Source organism: Gossypium arboreum, chromosome 7 (genome assembly GCF_025698485.1).
Source record: "Gossypium arboreum isolate Shixiya-1 chromosome 7, ASM2569848v2, whole genome shotgun sequence".
Classification (NCBI taxonomy): domain Eukaryota; kingdom Viridiplantae; phylum Streptophyta; class Magnoliopsida; order Malvales; family Malvaceae; genus Gossypium; species Gossypium arboreum.
The window spans coordinates 63,300,562-63,326,996 of record NC_069076.1 but is presented as its reverse complement, the minus strand read 5'-3'; the positions used below and the strand labels follow the sequence as shown (position 1 = coordinate 63,326,996).

Genomic DNA, 26,435 nt, shown 5'->3' with positions numbered 1-26,435 from the left:
ATGTCAACAATCTTTCCAAATCCCTGTCTTGTTCTTCTCTTTAATGTTGTTTTACTTTCTTTACTTCCATTGAAGACCACATCTTCAACATGAACACCAGCAGAAGTATTCTTCCAATGGAATAGCAGCTTGTCTTTTTCGCTACCTTTTCTCGATTCTTGGTCCTTCTCCAATCTCAACAATCTTTGCAATTGGACTTCCATTACCTGTGATGGTGCCACTAGAGCAGTCTCCCAAATTGACCTCTCCTATGGAAACCTATCTGGTTCCATTGCTTGCTTCAACTTCACTCCATTTACCAATCTCACTCTCTTTAACTTCAACAGCAACAACATTGATGGGTCAATTCCAGTTGCTATTGGTACTCTGTTGAAGCTTGTTGTCTTGGATTTGAGCAACAATTTTTTTAAGGAAAGATGCCGGGGGAGATAGGGAATCTGACTGAGCTTCAATACCTAAGTCTATTCAAAAATAGCCTCAATGGTACCATTCCTCCTCAAGTTAGCAATCTTCAAAAGTTAAGGTACCTTGACCTTGGATTCAACTACTTTGTTGATCCTGATTCATTTGATTTCTAGGCCATACCTTTATTGATACACCTTGGCTTAGCTTATAATGAATTTGAATTGGAATTCCCTCGATTTATACTCAACTGCCATAACCTTACTTTCCTGGACTTGTTAGTGAATAGGTTGAGTGGTTCAATACCAAAATCATTCTACACCAGTCTGAGCCATCTTAGGTATCTCAATGTCTCTGGTAATTTGTTTGAAGGATCATTATCCTCCAACATTTCTAAGCTTTCCAAGTTCATAGTTTTTCAACTAGGAATAATCGGTTCAATGGTTCAATTCCTAATAGTGTAGGAACCATATCTGACCTTGAAACTATTGAATTGCATGAAAATTTGTTGGAAGGGAAAATTCCATCTTCTTTAGGCCAACTAAAAAAGCTCAACAGACTTGATCTTCACTCAAATAGATTAAATTCTACAATCCCACCCGAGCTTGGTTCATGTATTAACCTCACCTTTGTGGCCCTTGCTTTGAATAATCTAAGCGGGGAGTTGCCACTTTCCTTGTCTCAACTAACCAAAATAATTGAATTGGGATTGTCTGATGATTTTTTTTCCGGTGAGATTTCACCATCTCTGATTTCCAATTGGACCAATTTGATCTCTTTACAACTTCAAAGCAATTTCTTCACAAGGAAAATTCCACCCGAAATAAGCTTATTGATTAAGCTGAGGATCCTTTCTCTATGATAATAAACTCTCAGGCTCAATCCCTTCAGAGATTGGAAATTTGAATTCATTGAACACTTTAGACCTTTCAAGAAATCAACTTTTAGGCCCAATTCCTCCAACTATATAGAGTCTTTCAAACTTGGAGGCCTTACAACTTTTCTACAATAATCTCAGCGGTACAATTCCACTAGAGATTGGCAATATGAAATCCCTTAAGTCTCTTGATATCAACACAAATATCTTCCATGGTGAATTTTTCGACACAATCTCTAACCTCACTATCCTGAATGCATTCTCGGCGTTTACCAATAGGTTTTCGGGTAAGATTCCTTAAAATTTTGGTAAGAACAGCCCTCAGTTGGCCACTGTAAGTTTTTCCAACAACAGCTTCTCTGGAGAATTGCCTCCTGAATTGTACAGTGGTTTGGCTCTTGAAAATTTCACTGTAAATGGAAACAACTTCACAGGTTCATTGCCTGCTTGCTTGAAAAATTGCAAACAGCTAAAGAAAGTTCGGTTTGATGGGAATCAATTTACGGGTAACATCACCAATGCATTTGGAGTTCATCCTGTTCTTGACTTCATTTCTCTTACTGGCAATAAATTCATTGGTGAAATCTCACCATATTGGGGACAATGCCGAAATCTCACCAATATACAACTGGAGAGAAACAAAATTTCTAGTAGAATACCTGCTAAGCTTAGTGTAACATCCCGAATTAGGGCCTAGTCGGAACAGTGGTTTCGGGACTACAAATCTGACGAAAGAAAATTTATTTTTATTATATTTTTATGGTCTACAATTTCACGAAATGATTTTGTGAAAATTTCGTTCGAAAATTTTGACTTTTGGGCACTCAATTTGGTCAAAAGGACTAAATTGTAAAAACTACAAAAGTTGCGTTCTACATGTTAGAGGTGTCTAATTGTTATGAAATTTTAAATGGGAGCTCCTTAAATTTTAATTAGACCATTAGTTAATTTTTGGACAAAAATAGACATGAAATGAGTGTAATAAAATATTTTTTAGTTAGGGGCATTTTGGTAAACTAATAATTAAAAGAATTAAAAAGCCAAAATAGCCAAAATTTGGTCATCTTCTCCATGAACCAGCCGAAACCCCCATGGAAGACATGGTTAGGGTTTGGTTCAAGCTTCCAAGCTCATTTGCAAGTGATCCCGAGCCCTGCTTTTAAAGTTCTTTACATTTTTGAAATCCCAGTAACATGTTCTAGCTATTTCTACCATTATTTTGAGCTAATGTTTATGTTTAAAAATTTACTCATGAGTAATATGCATGCATTTTGATGTCTAATGGTAGAAAATGAGTGTTGGGTGTTTAATAAACGACTTTTACTAAGCGGTTTTCAGTGAAAACATCCGAAAGGACCGTTTTGTAAAAGTTATAAAATTGATCATAAATGGGTGATTTAGTGGAAATTGGGGGCTTTCATAGTTATGAAAAATGATCAGCGTGTCATAAAACATAAGAAAATAGGATGAAGTTTAATTTCTGAGCCTTGGGGAAAAAGTGCAAATATGCAAAAGTTTAGGGGTCAAAATGAAAATTTGTAAAATATGATTTTTGGACCCCTATGAATAATGTGACTAATTATTAGGCTAAATTTGATATTATAGATCAAGGAAAACAAAATTCGGACTTAGAACAAGGTTGAATAAGGTTAAACGCAAACTCGAAATAAATAGTCGGACTCGAAACCGAGGTAAGTTCATATGTCAATGATAATGCAATAATATTATTGTTCATACTTGAACTTAAATTGATGTGTTAACATTGTGTAATGGATATTTATTTAGTTTATACGAAGATTATATATTGTAACAAATGCCAAATTATAATTATATGTAATATCATGTTTATTTTATGGACTAATGTCTAAATAAACATGGAAATGTGTTGAATTAGACGTACATGGCATGAGCAACTATGCATAATGAGATACTTGATGAAAAGAGAAAAATCTCGGTTGAATAAATAGAGAACTTCGATGGATAAACCATGGCTTACATGACTTGAGATCTTGCATGTGTTGCAGAAAATGATTTAGCCCGGACGAGTAATTTGTGATCTCAAGTATGAAAAGGATCTAGCCTGGACGGCTGTTTCTTAAGTGATCGAGCCTCCCGAAGAATATGTATACATTAAGGCCTTGTTTGGTTCACATGAATGGCTTAGCCATTCCTCCCTTATTCAACACAACGGTCTTATTCAGGGGTTAGGTTGGCTATAAAGCCTATTCAATGGAATAGCTATTACAGCCTTATTCCTCAAAATTACTGAATAGCAATTCAACGCCATCACTAATGAATAGTTATTCAACGCTTCCAGTAATACACAAAATTATTTTTCTTTCCTTTTCTACCCATCTCATATCTCTTCGAACACCCTACTCCCATCTGAGATTTTTTCAACAAATATAGATTATCGTGCGGTATGAAATTTCTCTATTTTATTTAAACTTGTTCTTCTTACTTTCTCTTTACCCTCACCATTCTCCCAATTAACCTGTATAGAACGTTTGGAGTAAGCAAGAATAGGGGTTTGAAAGAACAATAGCAGCAACCATGGTGAAGAATATTAGCGTAACAAAGAAAGCCTTGATTCCAGGGTTAATCAAACCCTCAAGAATGCCCAAGGGTACCTCTTTCTAATCATTCCAATTTCCCATTACTTTTCTTCCTCTATTTTCTTTCTGGTTTCTCAATGTTGATTTTGGATTGTTCTTTTTCATTGGATTTAGAGAAATACCTTTTGATCTTTCGAATTTCAATTTTGATTCTGAATTCCTGTGGAAGAATTTTTCCTCTTTTAGGAGAAATTTTGATTTCGCAAAAATTTTCAATTAGGTTTATTGGGTTTAATTTGTTGCAGTTTGCACTTAGATTGAAAGTACCTTTTGGGAATTAAAGCCAGATCTCACAAGTTCTACTTAATGGCATAACCTAGTTTTTTTTTTTTCTTTTGGAAGATGATCCTTTCATCTTTGTGCTTAGATCATAGTATTTATCTATTTTTCCCTAAAAAGTCTGATATTTTGGTTTATGTTGTAATTTGATCATAGCATTGTTGTTGAGGAATCATAGGCATCACAGGGGTTCAAAAAGGGTTACTCATTGTCTTTTAGCATGGAGGGAGAGGCCATGGATTTGGCATATTAAATAGTTGTTTCTTCATATTAAGAAGTTAGAGAGGTGGGAGACGGTTAAAGTGGTAAAGGCAAGGAGAAATTTTGTGCTCGTAAGGAAGAATTCGGTAAGCATTCCTTGAAATTTACACACACTTACTCATTTAGTTAATTGTCAAGTCGAATTAAACTAGTTGGTGACTTCAATTAAGTTTTCTGAATTTTATTATTAAATTGTCAATTAGCTGCTGTTGATTTTTGGTTAGGAGCAAATAAATCATGTTGGAAATTTGAAGAAATGGTTGTAAATAAAAAAAAATGGCTGTTGTTGGTTATGGTGTGAGTTGAAGTTATTTCCTGAATGATTTATTGTACTCTAATGATGGTATGTGTGATGAAAATTGAAGGAAAAGTCTTGATGATTGTTAGTTGTTGAGTGAACTGTCGAGGAATGCAAACTCCATGCATGCTGTTAGAATATGACTTTTTGTAATGAAATTAAGGTAACCTACTGCTGGAATTGATTAAATATTAATGTCCTAAGCTGAAATTAGAAGATGTCATAGTTATAATTAAGATTTCCTACTGCTTAATCTTGATTAAAATGTAATTATTTATGCTGTAAGTATTTATGTTGTCTTAAACCATTATCTAAAGTGGATTAATTGTCATAATTTAAACTGTCTTAATAATGAAATTGTGGTATCTTCAAACGACAAATTGGAAGGGGTTATAGTTGTGATTTATAGTGATTTGGTGCTGTGGTTAAAATGTATAACTCTGGAATTGATATTGATGATGTGTCGTTAATGAGTAAATTGTGTTTTATTTGTCGAATGATTTGTTATTTTAGAAGTACAAATTGCGTGTTGCTAATGATGAGTTTTCTTTAAACTCGTTTTGTTATTTTCATGCTTAAAATATATATATTAAATTAGCATTGATGTTTCGGTTTCGATTTAATGGCTAAAAATGTTCTTTAAAATTTCAAGGCTGCTTACTATCTAGCATTAGCTAGATTCGTTTATTGTAAGTTTAAATGCTGCTCGAAAATAGTGTAAAAATTACTGTTATCCAATTTTGTGCCCCTATTATGCTGTCCAAAGTTTGAACAAATTAATGGTTCTATTTTCATGTCGATTGAGGGCTGTAAAGATAGTCCCATTTGTTGCATTATGCTATTCAGTTTTGGGACCAAATAATTGAGTATTACTGGATTAAAAATCATGGATTGTTCTTTGTAATGAACTAATAAATTTTAATACTATTGAGTGTGTTCTTGCGGGATACAAATGCCACGCATGTTGTTTGTCTTGTGCTGTCCAAAATAGGACAAATTGAATGTGCTTGTGAGTGAGTTTTTCAAAGGAAACTTTGCAAAATCTCATGTTTAAATTCTGAAGTTTGCATGCAGGTAAGCAGGGGCGGAGCCAGGGGGCTGGCATGGGCCCCGACCCCCCCTAAAATGTAAAATTATTATTTTAGCCCTTAAACTTTTTTAAAAATTTTAAATTAGTAAAAGTAAAATTGCACTTTGGCCCCCCTAAAATTATAAAAATTCAATTTAATCCTTTACAAATTATAAAGATATAAACTATAAAAAATTAAAATTTCATCTGACCCCCCTAAAAAATTTTCTGGCTTTGCCTCTGCAGGTAAGCTATGGTTGTAGGGGTTTATAAATCGAGTTTAGTAGCTAAAATATTATGTTATTCTTACTAAGATCGGTTGTTAGTAGTGAAGTAAAAATTTGACAATTAAATGCTTAATTGACTACTGGAAACTACAGCTTGAAAGCTCATTATTCCAGCATGTAAATACTTATTTGAATGTGTTGTAATATGTACAGCAATTGGACTGCTGCATGTATGAAATAAAAGAAAAAAATAGTTGTTAAATATTAGTTTTTGTTGCTGATCGAAAGGGTTAAATTCGTTGTTAAAGGGGATGTAAATTGGTGTTAATTAAGCTGTTCAGATAAGGCTAATAAAACAGTTTGAATGTGATGCTATTAAGCTGATTTAATGTAAAGTGAACTTTTTTTTCAGAAACAAGCACATTATGATTGATCTTGGCATCGATAATAACAAGATTAACTGGGCTCTCAAGGACAAACAGGAGTTCATAGATATCATTGGGACTGTATACGTGAGGCAAGGAAAGGTCTTGGTTTGGTAATTGCTCCGAAAGATTACTCGACAAAGTACTGCTATTGAGTATTCTTCCAACATGTAGTTTATCAAAATGTAAATTGTATGTAGATATGTGTGTCATTTGCAATGCTTGGTTGCATGAATGTGGAGGATAATTCAATTTGAGATGAAACTTTGAAATATATATTTTATGTGCTCTTTTGATGCTTGTTTACAGTATAGCACCTTAGCTTGGAGTGACTTTCCTTACAGTTGTTTGATAAGGAACAAGTGTTTTAATTTAACTATATAAAAATATAAATGATATGTTTATAAAGATGATAATATGTTGATTCAGCCATGGTTGTAGATGGATCTTCCAATTAACTCAATTGAAGATTATATAAACTTGATTTTTATTATATAAAAGATAAAAGAAATTTAGTAAAGGAAGAAAAAGAGTGCAAGGAAAAAATAAATGGATAATGGAACATTTATCACATTAAATATGTGTTTAAAAATAACAAATTAGTTATATATTATTTTTATAATATTATATATTATGATTTTATTAATTCATAATTTAAAATATGATTCAATTATTTATTTTTATTTTATTTTATTAAATTATATTTAATAATAATTTTATTAAAATTTAAAAATAATAATCATCTACTAAAAAATTCTACTAAGGGTATTTTAGTCATTTAAGTCTTTTTCCTTATACTGTTACAATATTTATTCCATTCAACCAAACACAAGAATACTACTACAACTCTATTCCATTCCATTCAACCAAACAACTGAATTATTCATTAAAGGTCTATTCTATTACAGCTCTATTCCATTACAGCTCTATTACATTACAGATCTATTCCATTCCCCCCAACCAAACGTGCCCTAAGGATTTAGCCCGGACGGGTAATCCGATTGGGGTCTACATTTAGCCTGGACTGGTAATTCAGATCCGAGCTCATTGAGAGTGCTTGTCGTATAAAGGATTTAGCCTGGACTGGTAATCCCAACATCACTCCATAAGTTTATATTACTGGGGATTTAGCCTGGACTGGTAATCCCGCCGTAAGATGTGAGGTTCGCGGGAGTGCGCATATGAAATGATCACTTGTATGAATTGACGGTGAATGGGATATCCATCGAGATTCTGAGAAATTCAACGAGATTAATATGAGAAATGAAATAAAAGGCTCTTGCCATGATACATAATGTATGTTATATGATAATGTTATGATGCATGTGAGTTGTCATCTTTGGACGAGTGCGGTGCTAAATGATAGCACAGGTAAGTACTCGAAACCCATGAACACGTACTTGACATGAGAAATGAAATGGACTTATGGCAATGGTGCAAATGAATGAATGATATTTATGAGAATAATTTCTACAACAAATTATGATGGTTATTATCTTATTGCACTAGGACAGATTTGGTACAGCAGCATTGGTTACTGAATAAAATATGGAATTAAAGCTTAATAAGTCTAGTTTCACATAAAGGAAACTGCGTAAGAAAAAGAATTTGGTATCATGAGATATTTGAATTCTTGTGAGATAGAGTCGGAGTGATTCCAAACTCACCTGTCTCAAATTTGGAAAATCACTATAAATTGTACGAATATAATTATGAGTTAAAATTCATATGAATGAAATCCTTAATGAGTCTAATTTTAGGATAAAGAGATGGGAACATTATCCGAGTCTCGTACTAGGAGATAAATAAATTTTAGTGAAGAAAGGTCGAAGCTGTTAAACAGCAAAATAGGGGAGACTTTGAATAATAAACTGTACTTATTGGCTAAACCAAAAATTCTAAAAATTTTATGATAAGAAGATATATGAGTCTAGTTTCTAAAAAAATTAATGGATATTAATTTGTAGTTCCGTAGATCAAGTTATAAATAATTTATCGACTATGACTTGAGTAGACAGCTTGACCAGAATATGAATAAAAGCATAATTATAGTTGTTTTACCTAAGGAAACATGTTATTATAATGCTTATTATTTTCATATGGACTTACTAAGCGTAAAGCTTACTCCACCTTTTCCTCTTTTTAGTTTTAACAGGTCAGCTCGGGGTTGGAGATCGTCGGAGGCAGCATCACACTATCGAGCCTTTACCCTTGGAGTATTGACATGTACATGTTAAACGTGTTCAAGTGAGTGACATGTATAGGGACTTAGTTTTTCTATGATCAATGTCGTTGTGATTAGCCAAATGTATTGGCTTATAATGATTTTGGCTTGTAAGCCTATTCATCCATGATATATGTAAATGTCTTGTGATGTGGGCATGTGATTATGCTTGTTCAGTATGTATAAGAAGTATATAACATATGTACATGGTGAATGCCTTAAGACCATTTGAGGTGGTCATGGCTATGGAATAAATGTGTGATATGGTAATAAGTTGATAATACCCCGAACATGGATGTTTAATTTATAAGTTTGTAAACATAGTATAATGGTATAATGAGTAAAAAGAGGTGGCTTAAGGCTTGGAAAATAGCCTATTAAGGTCCACATGGTTGGACACACGGGCATGTGTCTAGGCCGTGTGTGACTCACGGTTCCCTCCCATGGGTGTGTGCCATGGTTGTGTGTCCCCTGCATTTAAAATTTTGAGTTAGTACAGGACACAGGTAGGTCACATGAGAGTGTCCCATAGCCGTGTCCCAAAGTCAGTATTGAACACAGACAGGCAGCATGGGCGTGTGCCATGGCCGTGTTTAAAAGTCAGTTTGCCCACGGGCTAAGGGCATGAGCGTGCCCCAGGCCACACGGGCGTGGGAATCCACACGGCCCACTTACACGGGCGTGTGGCGCTCCAAAGATAGAAATTTATTAAGTCGCCCAAAGTTTACCAAATGTTTTCGATTTTGTCCCGAACCTCCTTAATTAGGTTATAGGCCTCGATAGCCAATTTAAGGGACGATAGCATATGTTCTAAAAGTTTTAATTTTAGGTGAAATTTTGTGACCTGGTTTTATATGTTTATGAATGTTTAAGTCTGGTAATGCCTCGAGCCCTGTCCCGGTGTTGGATACGGGTGAGGGGTGTTACATTTAGTGGTATCAGAGCTATGGTTTAGTCGGTTCTCAGACTAACCTAGCATATGTATAAGAGTTCAGCTATACATGTCACTGATTTGTGATAGTGTGATGTCTCCCGACGTGTATGAGAGCCATTTTGTTTAGACAATGGTGCCCTCCAACCGAGCTATACCGACCATGTTTGATGAAAAGCTAAGACATTCGGGTAAAGTACAGTTATGATGAGCTTAAAATTTGAATAGTATGAATAAAAGTTCATGATATGTACATGATAACATACGATATGAAAGTTTAAACTGTGATGTATTTGTCCATTTTTTTTGGCCTTATTAAAAGGTTATATGACTGATTTGTTAGACAGAATGAATGAGATTAGTAGGCTGTCCAAAATCCATAGAATGCATACCTCAATATACTTGTTTAAATAAGATAACTGAAAAGTTCTTGTCATTTGCCTAAAATGAATGATATGTTTATGAAAATGTTATTTTGATAATGAACTAGTGATATATGTATATGAGTATGAGAAACAAGTTAGGGATCTTACAACCCCACCCCCTTACCAGAGTGGTGTTTTGTGAAGGAATTTCACAAGAATTGTATTGAATAAGTCCACACAAATATGATACCAAAGGGTTCAGCTATTAAATGGTTACGAACACGATCAAAGATCAAATCGGTTGATAAGTAACGACAGGACTAGTAAGGTAAGATGTTGGGAAATGTATTAACTGGAAATTTCTTCAGAATTGAACTTCTTTAATGAGAAGAATAATGTAAGAATTACGATGGAAGAAATAACTGAAGGAATAATGTTGAAAGGTAAGATACCAGATTATTGCAGCCTTTTTCGAGGTATTCTGTATGTTTAACAGTTCTCGGAAATATTTTTTATGGTTACTGCCCTGCTGATAAAATCATTGATTTATGAGAGTGCTTCCTAATCACGATGTATAGATGAAAATACTGATGGTCTGACTGGTACATAATCTGTATTGCTCTATGTCTCTCTGGCATATTATTACATTCCATTTAATGGGACTTTATGAAATAATACGCACGATGACATAAACATGTTTCTCCAAATTGATGCTTTATTCAATATACATATATGGGAAGATAAATTATCCTTATTGCATTTAATCCTAGTGGGTTGGACGGATATAATCTTCTGGACTTCTTTTCTCTGAGGAAGTATTAAGATCTTTCATATCTTTCTTATGAACATTTTTCTGGGTCTTTCATTATGATATGGTATCTTGGATTTCTGTACCTTGGATATATTTATCTTGGATTCCTCAGTAATGGATTTCTTTATTCTGGTTTTCTTGTTATCTTCATCTTATAAAAATTACCAATGATCACTTGTAATCCAAGGTATGTTCTTCAACCTATGATGGTTATGTCAATTATAAACGTGTTCTTAGTTTGATTATAGTAACATGATGATCTCCGTATCTGGATTTCTCTAAATCTTAGTGTAAAGAACTGATATCAATAAAGGCATACATGATGAAAATTTTAGTTTCAGTTTGTATGGTGGGTCCCTTTTCCTCAAGTAAGTTAATCGAAGTTAATGCATTCGATTGAGGCATTTTTGTTATCTTGAACTAATGCAATTGAAATGGACTTTGGTTAGTATGATAAGTGAGTTTGAATAGTTTCATGTCAAACTGTCCTATCAACTGAAAAAGAGGATCTTTTAAAATGTCATATATTGATGATTAATACCGACTCATTGGTTCAAGTGGTATTGATTATTATTGGAAAAGTTAAATAAAGTATCCGTGTCTGGAAACAAGATTTTACCTCTCTTTGGGTAAAGGAGAGATAATCTAAATGAAAGTGTATATATATATCTTAAGAGATCCTGATAGGATTTAAAGCTGTTCTGAATGATAAAGCTTCTGTCTTGTGAAAGTTGAATGGTCTATTACATGTTATTAAAGCTTTGAATGAGCGAGAATGATATTGACCAAAGTCTTTGAACCGATGGGGTAAGTACTAAATAAAAAAAATTCTTGAATTTCAATACTGTGTTATTGAATAAATTGTGATGTGCCCTAAGTCAGTAAAGCAATGGGATGGCTAATGTATCTACTGTCCTAAAGAGAATTGAGTGTGAGATTGTGCAAATGACTTAAGTCTATTATTGCCTAATTTCTGAGAATGGAAGAATATGGTTACAAGTACCTGAAATAAAAATTTCGGGCTTATGCAGAGAGTTTGCAAGAAAAATCACAGGAGTAATATATTAATGATCGAGTTTAGAACTCGACATTTCTAATCTTTGTAATTGACTACATTAAAGGTTATCAGGACTACTGCTGAACATCGGGTGATATCAGAACGATCTTCGTCAGTAGTGATATTAGAATGGAAATGAGGACGAGATGATTATGGATTTCTTGTCAGAATTATTCTTATATTTGAAAAAGAAAAAGGATGTATGGAATTTTTGGTTGACATATGATGAAATATGCAAATCATCTTGGTAAATGTTAAATCTGCCCAACAGGTTAATGGAATCATGTATTGATGAGAGTATCAGATCTCTTGGGAAGCTAGTCCTGGTTAATTAGATTGGGATACAGACATTCATATATCATGAGTTATTAGGAAAGCTAAATAAGACCTTGGATTTTAATAAAGGCTAAAGTAAAAGGTTTTTTAGCACTAATTATTAGATAATAAAGATTATGAGAAACTAAACCACTCTTCTGGTAAGATTTTCGAGGACGAAAATCCTTAAAGGGGGGAGAAATGTAACATCCCACATTAGGGCCTAGTCGGAACAGTAGTTTTGGGACCACAAATCCGACGTAATAAAATTTATTTTTTTTATATTTTTATGGTCTACAATTTCACATAATGATTTCGTGAAAATTTCGTTTGAAAATTTCGACTTTTGGGCACTCAATTTGGTCAAAAGGACTAAATTGTAAAAAGTGAAAAAGTTGAGTTCTACATGTTAGAGGTGTCTAATTGTTATGAAATTTTAAATGGGAGGTCCTTAAATGGTAATTAGACCATTAGTTAATTTCTGGACAAAAATAGACATGAAATGGGTGTAATAAAATATTTTTAAGTAGGGGCATTTTGGTAAACTAATAATTAAAAGAATTAAAAAGCCAAAATAGCCAAAATTTGGTCATCTTCTCCATGTACCAGCCGAAACCCCCATGGAAGCCATGGTTAAGGTTTGGTTCAACCTTCCAAGCTCATTTGTAAGTGATCCCAAGCCCCATTTTTTAAGTTCTTTACATTTTTGAAATCCCGGTAACATGTTCTAGCTATTTCTACCATTATTTTGAGCTAGTGTTTATGTTTAAAAATTTATCCATGAGTAATATGCATGCATTTTGATATATAATGGTAGAAAATGAGTGTTGGGTGTTTAATAAACAACTTTTACTACGCGGTTTTCGGTGAAAACGTCCAAAAGGACCGTTTTGTAAAAGTTGTAAATTTGGCATAAATGGGTGATTTAGTAGAAATTGGGGGCTGTCATAGTTATGAAAAATGATCAGCATGTCAAAAAAACATAAGAAAATAGGATGAAGTTTAATTTCTGAGCCTTGGGGCAAAAGTGCAAATATGCAAAAGTTTAAGGGTCAAAATGAAAATTTGTAAAAAATATGATTTTTGGACCCCTACGAATAATGTGACTAATTAGTAGGCTAAATATGATATTATAGATCAAGGAAAACAAGATTCGGACTTGGAACGAGGTCGAACAAAGTTAAGCGCAAACTCGAAATAAATAGTCGGACTCGAAACCGAGGTAAGTTCATATGTCAATGATAATGCAATAATATTATTGTTCATAGTTGAACTTAAATTGATGTGTTAACATTGTGTGATGGATATTTATTTAGTTTATATGAAGATTATATATTGTAACAAATGCCAAATTATAATTATATGTAATACCATGTTTATCTTATGGACTAATGTCTAAATAAACATGGAAATGTGTTGAATTGGATGTACATGGTATGAGCAGCTATGCATAATGAGATACTTGATGAAAAGAGAAAAATCTTGGTTGAATAAAAAGGGAACTTCGATGGATAAACCATGGCTTACATGACTTGAGATCCTGCATGTGTTACAAAAAATGATTTTGCCCGGACGGGTAATCCGTGATCTCAAGTATGAAAAGGATCTAGCCCAGACGAGTGTTCCTTAAGTGATCAAGCCTCCCAAAGAATATATGTACATTAAGGATTTAGCCCAGACGGGTAATCCGGTTGGGGTCTGAATTTAGCCTGGACTGGTAATTCAGATCCGAGCTCATTGAGAGTGCTTATCGTATAAGGGATTTAGCCTGGACTAGTAATCCCGACATCACTCCATGAGTTTATATTATGGGGGATTTAGCCTGGACTGGTAATCCCGCCGTAAGATGTGAGGTTTGCGAGAGTGCGTATATGAAATTATCACTTGTATGAATTGACGGTGAATGGGATATCCATCGAGATTTCGAGAAATTCAACGAGATTAATATGAGAAATGAAATAAAAGGCTCTTGCCATGATACATAATGTATGTTATATGATAATATTATGATGCATATGAGTTGTCATGTTTGGACGAGTGCGGTGCTAAATGATAGCACAGGTAAGTACTCGAAACCCATGAACACGTACTTGACATGAGAAATGAAATGGACTTATGACAATGGTGCAAATGAATGAATGATATTTATGAGAATAGTTTCTACGACAAATTATGATGGTTATTATCTTGTTGCACTAGGACTGATTTGGTACAGCAGCATTGGTTCGACTTTGAAAATCCACTAAAAATTGTGAAAATTGAATTAGAGACTGAATAAAATATGGAACTAAATATTAATGAGTCTAGTTTCACATAAAGGAAACATCATAAGCAAAAGAATTCTTTATCATGAGATATTTGAATTCTTGTGAGATAGAGTCGGAGTGATTCTATTCTCCCCTGTCTCAAATTTGGAAAATCACTATAAATTATACGAAAATAATTATGAGTTAAAATTCATTGAATGAAATCCTTAATGAGTCTAATTTCAGTAGAAAGAGACGGAACATTATCCGAGTCTCATACTAGGAGATAAATAAATTTTAGTGAAGAAAGGTCGAAGCTGTTAAATAGCAAAACAAGGGAGACTTTGAATAATAAACTGTACTTATTGGCTGGACCAAAAATTCTAAAAATTTTATGTTAAGAAGATATTTGAGTCTAGTTTCTCAGAAAATTAACGGATATTAATTTTTAGTTTCGTAGATCAAGTTATAAATAATTTATTGACTATGACTCGAGTAGATAGCTTGACCAGAATATGAATAAAAGCATAATTATAGTTGTTTTACCTAAGGAAACATGCTATTATAATGCTTATTATTTTCATATGGACTTACTAAGTGTAAAGCTTACTCCCCCTTTTCCTCTTTTTAGTTTTGACAGGTCAGCTCGGGGTTGGAGATCATCGGAGACAGCGTCACACTATCGAGCCTTTACCCTTGGAGTATTGACATGTACATGTTAAACGTGTTCAAGTGAGTGACATGTATAGGGACTTAGTTTTTCTATGATCGATGTCGTTGTGATTATCCAACTGTATTAGCTTATAATGATTTTGGCTTGTATGCCTATTCATCCATGATATATGTAAATGTCTTGTGATGTAGGCATGTGATTATGCTTGTTCACTATGTATAAGAAGTATATAACATATGTACATGGTGAATGCCTTAGGACCATTTGAGGTGGTCATGGCTATGGAATAAATGTGTGATATGGTAATAAGTTGATAATACCCTAAACATGGATGTTTAATTTATAGGTTTGTAAACATAGTATAATGGTATAATGAGTAAAAAGGGGTGACTTAAGGCTTAGAAAATAGCCTATTAAGGTCCACATGGTTGGACACACGGGCATGTGTCTAGGCCGTGTGTGACACACGGTTCCCTCCCATGGGTGTATGCCATGGTCGTGTGTCCCCTGCATTTAAAATTTTGAGTTAGTATAGGACACGGGTAGGTCACACGGGCGTGTCCCATAGCCGTGTCCCAAAGTCAGTATTGAACACGGACAGGCAGCATGGACGTGTGTCATGGCCGTGTTTAAAAGTCAGTTTGCCCACGGGCTAAGGGCATGAGCGTGCCCCAAGCCACACGGGAGTGGGAATCCACACAGCCCACTTACACGAGTGTGTGGCATTCTAAAGATAGAAATTTATTAAGTTTCCCAAAGTTTACCAAATGTTTTCAGTTTTGTCTCGAACCGCCTTAATGTAGGTTATAGGCCTCGATGGTCTGTTTAAGGGACGATAGCATGTAACTTCTCGAAATAGGGCCAAAATGGAATAGTGGTTGCGAAACCACAAATCTGAGATAGAAAAGTTTCTTTCGATTAATTTTTATGACTTACCAAGTGATTAGATGCATGTGTTAGAGTATTGATAAGAAATTTTATAGATTGCATGTTTAATTTGCCTATTAGGGCTTATTTGCAGAAGTTGCTATAACAGCCTGATTTAGGGCCTAAACGGAACGATGGTTTTAGAACCACGTGTTTGAAGTCGAAAAATTTATTCCAATTAAGTTTTAAGGTTTATTTATTGATTAAAATATTGTGTAAAAATGTCGTTAAGTAATTTTACTGATAAAGTGGTTAATTGGACTTTTAGGACTAAATTGCAAAAGTTGCAAAATATGTGTTCTAATTCATAAGTACTTGACTGAAATGGGGGTTTAAAGAGGAGGTCATTAAATGGTAATTAGACAATTATATTTTGTTTGGACAAAAATGGGCATGAATAGGACAATTTTAAAGAAAGGCCTTAAGGGCATTTTAGTCATTTGGTAATTAAAAGAAATAGAAAGGGAAAATAAGTCCAAAATTGACTCATCTTTTTCATGGAGGCCAAAATTAGCACGGGGGAAGCCATGGCTAGGGTTTTCAAGCTTTCCAAGCTTAATAGTAAGTCCGTTCTAGCCCCGTTTTTCAAGTTCTTTACGATTTTGGAATCCCGGTAACTTGATTAAGCTTATTCTAGCAAAAATTTAAGCTAGGGTTCATATTTGGAAAAATACCCATAGGTGAAATGTGTTTATTTTGATTTTTTATGGTAGAATATGAAGGCTGAAATTATGTTAAACAACTTTTGCTAAGCGGTTTTAAGCAAAAATGAGTAAAACGGCTTAATCGGTAAAAGTTGTTATTATTCATAACTATGTGTTAGAGTAAGAATTTGATGTTTCCATAGAGGGGAAAAATGATCAGCATTTCATAAAACATAAGAATAAGGGATGAAGTTTAATTCCCGAGCCTAGGGGCAAAAGTGTAAATATGCAAAAGTTTAGGGGCAAAATTGTAATTTTTCCAAAGTTTGAGTTAAGGACTGTTTTGAATAGTAAATTAATTAAATAAGTAAAATATGATGTTTTAGATCCCAGAAAATGAGATTTGAATCTAGAATTGGAGAAAAATCAAAAATCAGGAAAGTTGGTAAAATGATCGTTTTAGTATCGAGGTAAGTTCATATGTATAATAAGCATTAATTTATGCATGTTTCAATGTCAAATTGATATATTTACTATGATTGCTGAGGTGTTGAAAGTAAGTATAATTATGATGATTTAAATGTTCAATATTAATTCGACATGGAAATGAGAAAGTGTGTAAGTTTGTATGTAAATAATACATTATCTTTATTATGTTTTTGTATTTCAGCATATTTTATGTATTGTAGCTGATTTTTGAATCATAATTGACTATTGGAAGTATGGAATCAAGTATTAGAAAGAGAGCAAAATCCCGGTTGAACCTTGGAAAGATTGGATGATCTGATGGTATGTAGCTAGGTCACATGTATGGTCTTGAGTGCACATCATGTGTACAAAACTACGAGACATTATGATGTAGCTAGGTGCATGGGTGATGCTATGTGTACACCATGTAGACAAGAGAGCTACGGGATATATGTAGCTAGGTCGCATGCGTGGTTCCAGGTGAAGGACACCATGTAGACAAGAGAGCTACTAGATAAACTGGCTAGGTTACATGGATGGTACTAAGTGTTCACCATGTGTACAAAAGAGCCAAAAATATGTGTACAATCGAGCTAGGTCACATGAGTGGTGCTAAGTGAAGGCCACTATGTGTGCAAGAGAGCTTCGATTTTAAAGGTGGGCTGTGTGCGATACCATTGAGTATCTGTTATTATTCCGAAGCGTTCAACTGGGAAATTGATTAAATAAAATTGTGTATGACTTTGTGATGATAAGTGTAAGTATATACGTGTGTAACTTATGAGAAATATGCTCGATATGTGATTGGAAATTGGAAAGATTGTTAAGGGAAAGTGATGAATACAATTGAAGGGTGAAAGATCAAAATTGACAATAAAATTGTTCTAGATAGTTGCAGTGACGTGAATCTAAAAATTTACCAAAAGTAGTAGAAATTGAATTAGAGACTAAATGAGATATCAAATTATAGCTTAATGAGTCTATTTTCATATAAAAAAAACATAGCAAGCAAAGGAATTCTATATTATGAGATATTTAAGTTTTTGAGAGACTGGTTCAGAATGAGTCTAGTTTCAAATGAAATAAACGAGAACATCCTTTTAATTCTGTAGAGGAGAAAATTTATTCGTAGTAAAGAGTGGTCAGAACAGTTGAGTAGTGAAACAGGGGTAACTTCAATGAATAAACTATACTAATTGGCTAGACCAAAAATTTTAAAAATTTTATACCAAAAATTTTAAAAATTTTATGGTAAGAATATATGTGAATATAGTTTCAAGTAAAATTAACGATTTGTAATTTTGAGTTCTGTATCTTCAGAAATAAATAATTTAGTTGCTGGTACTCTGCTAGACAGCTTATTTTGAACTTGTTTATGATTGTAATAGTGAAAGTATGTGTGTTTGTGATGGTAATATTCCGGGAACATGTTGTGACTTTGTTTAAAGTATGATAATGTATTGTTTATTAATATTTACATACTTACTTACTAAGCTATAATGCTTACTCCCTTCCTTTCCTTTTTCCTATAGTGTCATGAGATGTTAGCTCGAGTTGGAGGTCGCTTTGAGGTTAAATCACACTATCAAACTATTGATCGATATATAAAGGTTTTAAAGTATTTTAAGTCTTTGGCATGTATGGAGACTTGTTTAATTGTTATTAAGTTGCTAGGAATTGACTTAAAATACTGACCTATGTTATTTGAAGGTCTCTATTGTATAAAGTCATTTAATGTAGATAGTCTTGATTATGTTATTAATTATGAATCGATTTTTATACGATGATTAGTGATTAAGTCCGGTAATGCCTCGTACCCTGTTCTGGCATCAAACACGGGTAAGGGGTGTTACATAGCATATGTTCTAAAAGTTTTAATTTTGGGCAAAATTTGGTGACCCGGTTTTATATGTTTATGAATGTTTAAGTCTGGTAATGCCTCGAGCTCTGTCCCGGTGTTGGATACGGGTAAGGGGTGTTACATTGGGAAGTTGGCTTAGTTACGTGTTTTAAACCTGGGAGCCAATGAGCTGACTGGAGATATTCCTTTGGAATTGGGGGGTTTGAGCTTGTTGTTCAATCTCAATTTGAGCCAGAACCATCTTAGAGGTCGCATCCCTCAGACTGTGGGCAATTTAGTGATGCTAGAGTATCTTGATCTATCTAGGAACAAATTTATAGGACGAATATTAGAGAAACTCGAGAATTGAAAAAAACTATTGAGCTTGAACTTGAGTCAAAACAAGTTATCTGGTGAAATTCCACGTGAACTAGGTAGCTTATCAGTTTTGCAGTACTCATTGGATCTCAGAAGCAATTCACTCTCTGGCTCAATCCTTCAAGACTTAGAGAAGCTTGTATCACTGAAGATTCTAAACATTTTACATTAACGATCTCTCAGAAAGCCATCTTTATTTTCCTTCATGATCAGTCTTAGTTCATTTGATTTCTCCTACAATGAGTTAACATGCTCGATTTTAAGTAGTGGAGTATTCAATAATGCTACTTGGAATGCTTTTGTTGGAAATTTAGGCTTATGTGGAGATGTTGAAGGATTAACTCCTTGTAATTCAAGTGCTACAAAGAGAAAGTCCAATAGCAAAAAGGTTTTTAATCCAATTATTTTTCCTATCCGTGGTATACTAATTCTAGCAGCAATTGTTGTTAGAGTGTTTCTATATACAAACAAAGAAATATTCTTGATGAACAGAGTAAAAAGTCCAAAATTTAATCCACCATTTAGGGAAGAGATGGAAAATTCACATTTGGTGACATTGAAAAAAGTACAGAAGGGTTTGCCGATAAGTATTGCATTGGTAAAGGAGGATTCAGATGTGTTTACCGAGCAATATTAGCCTTGGGTCAAGTAGTTGCAATTAAGAAACTCAATTTGTCAGGTTCCGATGATATTCAAGAAACAAATCAAAGGAGCTTTGAGAATGAGATTCATATGTTAACCGAAGCTAGGCATCGAAATATCATAAAGTTGTATGGATATTGTTCTAGAGGAGGGCGCATCTACTTGGTTTATGAGTGTGTTGAAAGGGGTAGCTTGGGAAGTGTATTGTATGGAGCACAAAGGGAAACAAAGCTAGGATGGGGTACAAGGGTGAAAATAGTGCAAGGGTTGGCGCATGCAGTTGCTTACTTGCATCATGATTACTCTCCACCTATCATTGAAAAACATTTTACTTGAGGAAGAGTATGAGCCAAGACTTTCAGATTTTGGCACTGCTAGGTTGTTGAATCTGAATTCATCTCACTGGACCAAGGTTGTTGGCTCTTATGGGTACATGGCAGCTGGTTAGTAAACAATTTACTTACTTCTATGTTGCAGAATTAAATGTTGCTTTTATTTTTTTATTACAATGGTTGAGTTGCTTTAACTTCTTGTCCTCCAGAGCTTGCGCTCACAATGCGAGTGACCACGAAATGCGATGTTTTTAGCTTTGGAGTGGTGGCATTAGAGATCATGATGGGAAAGTACCCAGGGGAGCTTTTGAACTCCCTGTCATCAATAACATTGTTATCAAACAACACTGAATTGCTTCTCAAGGATCTACTAGACCAATGACTTCCACCTCCTACTAACCAAGTAGCAGGGGAAGTTGTATATGTTATCACCATAGGCTTATCCTGCATAAGATCCCTGCCGGAGTCACAACCCACCATGTGATTCGTGGCACAAGAACTGTCAACAAGAACACTAGCTTGCTTGGATCAGCCATTGGGAACAATAACCATTGACAAGCTAATTAGTTTCCAAAAATAAAACAAGATTGAAACAGTACGTAAGATTTCAATCCGGTCTAGTCATATAAAAGAATACTTGCATTTGCTTTGTATCATATATGAAATATGTATATTGTATAATAGCCCATACAACCAATAAGAAGATTGGATTTTTGCGGATGCAAAGGTAATTTGCCATTGCGTAGTCCTGGATTGACCTCATTTTGGGGACCAAATGTTCACTGGTTCTACTTTTCTCCTTCCTCAAATATCACTTACCATTGAAAGTGCAATATTCAACGTTTCTGTTCAAAACTCTATTTTTTAGTAAAAGTACATATGTTAGATCAAAGAGCAAAACAAATTTTATCCATTTTTACTGTTTAAAGTTTATTATTGTATGTCAACGTGAGTTATTGGTTATTCTATCAATCACACTAGTTTACTCATTTTTTAAATAGAGGCAAACTACAATTTAATTCTTAATAAAAATATCTCCATGATACTTTTACCTTCTATTCATCACCTTTATTACTATTTGCTTTTCTGTGGTGATAAATTGACTTTTGACTTCCGTTTGAACCTTCTCCTACTACACATAATGTCCACTAGACTTTAATAACTTGTGTTAAACTTTGAATTTGATTGACTGACCAAACTAAGGAAGATGTCAGGATGGTGCAAATATTTTGACCTTTTTTTTCAAAAATGACCTAAAATGTTTGATTAAATATGAAAATGATCCACTTACAAAATCATGTACGAAAATGACTCGTTTTGAACAGTAAAGCTCAATGCTACCATTGTCATTGGCGGCACCACCCTTCATAATGGGCTAATCATTGGTTGGTCTAATAAAAAACAATTTTTTTGGGTGTCGTCGTTATCATTAACGACACCAGTATGTGTATTTGTGCAGTCACTTAAAAATATTGGTATTTTGCGGGAAAAAAACAATATTTTAATAGGTGACGTTATTGTCATTGGCAACACCTATGTTTTCTTTTTTTTAAAAAAGATTTTGTGTCAAAAAATGTGGAGGCAGGTAAAAAAAATTGGTGCTGCCATTACCTTCAATGGCACCCGTCTGATTTTTCTTTTTAAGGCGAAGATGAATTAGAAAAAAATTGGGATCAAGAGATAGGGTTTGTAGTGAATGCAACGATGACAAAGATAATCGTTAATCGAGTGAAACAAAGAAAGGAGACCGGAAAGCAATGGATCAATCAAATCATATGAAGGGACCTTGACTTGCTCGCAAAATGAGATCTATAGTTGGGTTATTAAATCTTTAAAGAAGAAAAAAGAGAAAAAAGGAGAAAAGAATATGAAAGGAAACTATAAAAAAGAGAACGAAATCAGAAAGAAATGAAGGTGAAAAAATTTAATGATAGGGGGATGAGAGAGGGGTAATGATGTTAGAGAAGTGAGGAAGAAGCTAAAAAGTTAGGGAAAAAATTAATTAATAAAAAAATTATAATTACTAACAACTGACAAGTAATTAAGGCATTTACTTCTCCATTTTCTTTTCTTCACAAGGTACATCTATTTTCCTCCCCTTTCTTTAACTTCTTTTCTCTTTACTTTTTCTTCTTCTTCTTCTTTCTGTGTTGCATTCATCCCCTCTTTTTCTCCCTTGTTTCAATTTCCTTTTTTTTTTCGGTTCTAGGTTTTTTTTTTCACTTTTTCTGACTTTTTTTCATTATTTCATGGAAGATCAAGCTAGTTCAAGTTTCAGAGAAGTTACAGTATTCAACGTGTCTTTCACTCTTGGAACCTTCATTCTTCATTCATTGTTTCTGCTTCCCTTCTACTCTTCTCTTCAGTTTTGCTTCTTTCTTGTAATTGAAGCTATATTGGATTTGTAGGCTTTAAACAACTAATTTTTTTTATTAAGTTAACTGATACTGTCAATGAAAACGTAGCAAAAAAAAATTCAAATTATTTTTTAAAAAATATTATTTGAGCAACGATGACACCAAAAATACTACTTAGAAAAAACATTGGCGGCACCTATTAAAAAAATTCTTTCTTTTTTAAGGAATATAAGTATTTTAAATAGGTGGATACGTGTATTTATATTGGTGTCACAAATGTCAACGATGGCACCCAAAGAAATTATTTTTTAATTCCATGGGCTAATCATTGAATGATTGTGATGGATGGTGCCGTCAATGATAACGATAACATCAAAATTTACTGTTCAAAATGGGTCATTTACATACATGATTTTTAAAGTAGGTTATTTTCATAAATAATCAAAAAATTTTGGTCATTTTTATGGAAAATTCAAATATCTTTGTTAACACAATTTTTTTTTTTTTTGTAAAAAAAGTAGCAGTAGAAATAAACTACAACATAGCTCTAAAGAAAACTTTCCATGGTTCCAAGTAGCTGAAGACCAACCAACAATAATGCTCAAATACTCGATAGATGCTCTTTAAAAGTGCAAACCGTATTTAAATCTCCAGTAGTCATCTTAACAAAGTAATTTGCAACATTATTTTGTTCCCTTGGAATATGTCGAAATCTAACTTATCAACCTTGCACAAGTAGAGAATGGATAAGTTCGTATTTCTGAAAAGCTATTATCCATTACATAATTAATAGTTACTAATAATATCAATCAGAATGGCATTATTACTTTACACTTCAATCTGTCTGAAACCTTCCTTTCATGCAATAGTAAGTCGCCCTTGCCTCAGTTTGAAAAACTCCCGATTTGTCAACAATCATTGTAAAGCCAAGTAACTAGGCTTTCGAAACGCCCCTTATTGCAACATAGGATTTATGAGAGAAACTTCCGTCAGTGTTAAGTTTCATCCAACCTACTAATGGTATTTGCTAAACAATTTTGTGCACTTTTTAAAAATTTAAAAAATTATAAACAAAATTTATAAAACATTTAAAATTATAATTTTTTATTAAAAAATAACAATTCCTACCTATCGTGGGCTTGGCAGCAAGCTCTTGGCAATTACCAGATGATCGATGGGATTTGGTTTAGAAATACAAGGGGCGCAGAGAGTTGGCCAATTTCGCCTTTTGACAAATTTGGAAGGTGTAGAAGGGGTATGAGTCGTGTAGCATATGTGGGCACTATGTAAAGTCAATTTCGCATGCTTACATGACTGCTGTGCAACTAAGGCAGTGTGGTTGAGAGTCACTCCTATCCTCACAAAATTATCACAGGTTTTTCTCTACAACGCCTGAGGCTGAGGGGGTGGAAGTTAGACAATTTTCAGAAGGCTTTTAACATTCAGTTTCCTGATTTTGAGTGGCCTTCTCTGTTGGAGAATATGGAAGAAGCGCAATGAAGTTATTTTCCAGCAAAGATCACTCTTCCTGCTTCGATGTAGTCTCATAGCTGGTCTTAGGCAACAACAATCTAAGCTTCTATGGCCAACCTGCCGTCCGTGGGAAGTTCTGTAGTGAAGAATACGGGTTGGCAACCCCCACCACCAGGGTGGGTCAAGGAGAAGTCATGGCACTACCTCGTTGGCATCTGCAGGATGTGCTATCACAGATTGTGAAGGAAGTTGGATAATAGGCTTTTGTCATAACATTGGGATTTGTTCTAGTCTGACAATAGCTTGGAGAAATGGACTGCACTTAGTTATTACGGAATCTTTGGCCACAAAAAAAGAGTTATTGTGGAAACTGAATGCATCAAGGCTATAAAGATTTTGATCTCAGGCAGTAAGGATGCTTACCCGTTGGCTTTACTTGAATTTACACATATTTATCGACAGGGGAACATAGTTGCGTATATCCTTGCAAAGTCGCTACAACTTTGGATAGAACATAAGACACTGTATTTTATTGCCGGCCATTTCTGCTTCTCTATAGATTGAACAGGCAGAGTTTATCGTTCTGAAGTAGCTCTTATTCACCAGGCTTCGATGTTGATTGATTGAAAGTTGGGGAATTTTCTATTAAGCTCTAAATGTCTCTTCTTCCAATGTTCTTTTTTTGGTTTCATCTGTACGCTTATAAAATCCAGTATCTGACCAACTATTAGAAGATAAATATAGATATTTTTACTGATATTTTAAATTGGATTTCTGGAAACAACCGCAAGCAAATACAAAAGCACATGAGGTGGGAAAATGGGTGCATAAAAATTTATTCAGATGAAGTTAAGACATGTAGTAAATGGAATTTGGCAGCTTGAATGTTCTCTTTGCTTCTGGCAAGCCCTTCAAGCTGCTCCATTGATCTCCAACGATTCCCCATATGCGGTACCCTTGATCCATTAATGTTTTCCTCACTTGGGACTTGTATTGTTCCACATGCATGTATTCATCTTCGAAACCCCTTTATTCATTCAATTCAAAAAAAAAAATCAATCAAAGAGAAATGTGCAGAGAAAAAACCCATGAAAACTCAGGTAAGTTGCATTGCATACCTTAAGAAGAGCCTAGACCATCCATGGTATCCAACATTAATGAGGTTATCAACTGTAGGAGATCTAAGGGTTTCTTTCCTTGAAGAGACTAGAAAGATTTTCATCCCTCTATCTTTAATGTCATGGAAGAGCTTGAATGTGTGGTCGAGAGCTGGTGCCTTGCTCTCTTCCATCCATGCCTCCAAAGAAGATGAGTTCACCTTCTCTCCCCTGGTTTTTTAGTTTCAAATCAACCAGATTCATATGTAACCAAAACTTGAAGGAATGGAAAATTTAAGACTTACCCAAAACCATGTTTCTTGAAGTAAGGAATGGTGGAGATGAGTGTATCATCAACATCGAAAATCCATGCATCTTTGCCATCACCTTTCAAAGAGCAACAGCGGCTTAAGTATAGTGTCACTTCCTCGATAGCTCTCTGGCAGTCGGCATCGTACTGTGATGAAGTCATGTACTTCTTGATGTGAGCAACGCATTCTTGGGGCACTACATCGAACTCCCTTATGTTGTTGAGCTCCACATTGATCCTCCAGCTTTCACAGTAGTTTTTCAAGCTATCCTGTCTTGCATTGATATTCCATATTGGGTTCAAGATGTTCCAGTCAGCAGCTGCTAGCCCAATGCAGAGGCATGTCAGTGCCAGAATGAGCACAATTTTCCTTGCCATTTTTGCAGAGAGTAGGCGAGGAATGAAGAGTGATATGAAATTGGAACGTTGATGGTGGGTAATAAAAGGAAAGAGATCACATGGGGAGGTGGGGACTTACTCTAGGCTGGAACCATGATCCTGTCATGTAGTTATGGAATATCACATGGAATGATGATTTATTAAAATGGAAGATAGTAAATTAGTTGAGGGTTAATGGATATAGGGACAAACCCAATGCGATTATGGGAGTCAAATTATGGTGCCTAAGTCACGTTGTTACCACGTCATGCCATTTAATTCTCAGCTGGCATGGATCAGTTTAGAAGGCACATCCATCCTCACTGTTTTCTTGGATGCCCCGTATGATTGCTGGTCTCTCAATTATTTCAGGGCCAGAAGAATAAAAATACGCCGCCCGCAATTCTTGCCATAAAGCACGGTGATGTTTTTAGTAATAATAGTGACACTACACTTTTATGCTTCACGAGGTGGAACTTTTTTGAAACTTTGAATATCAACATCTGATGTCTGG

General features: G+C 34.4%; 1 protein-coding gene and 1 pseudogene across 1 annotated transcript; one reads left to right on the top strand and one right to left on the bottom strand.

Moving 5' to 3' along the window:
* On the top strand, positions 1-20,886 carry LOC108474103 (probable leucine-rich repeat receptor-like protein kinase At1g35710; annotated as a pseudogene).
* Positions 20,887-24,863: 3,977 nt separating this feature from the next.
* LOC108470871 (acid phosphatase 1) lies at positions 24,864-26,242 on the bottom strand. Its single transcript, XM_017772373.2, has 3 exons — positions 25,539-26,242; positions 25,255-25,464; positions 24,864-25,163 (listed from the first exon to the last, which is right to left on the bottom strand). The coding sequence occupies exons 1-3, from the start codon at positions 25,919-25,921 to the stop codon at positions 24,986-24,988; spliced, it is 771 nt and encodes a 256-aa protein (XP_017627862.1). The 5' UTR covers positions 25,922-26,242; the 3' UTR covers positions 24,864-24,985.
* Positions 26,243-26,435: the final 193 nt, after the last annotated feature.

Bases quoted from the DNA above. Each gene is read 5' to 3' on its own strand.
- LOC108470871 (XM_017772373.2), bottom strand. From the start codon at position 25,921: ATGGCAAGGAAAATTGTGCTCATTCTGGCACTGACATGCCTCTGCATT. The intron at 25,465-25,538 runs GTAAGTCTTAAA...CTAAAAAACCAG, and splicing joins TTCAAGAAACATGGTTTTGG to GGGAGAGAAGGTGAACTCAT. The intron at 25,164-25,254 runs GTATGCAATGCA...GAATGAATAAAG, and splicing joins TGGTCTAGGCTCTTCTTAAG to GGGTTTCGAAGATGAATACA.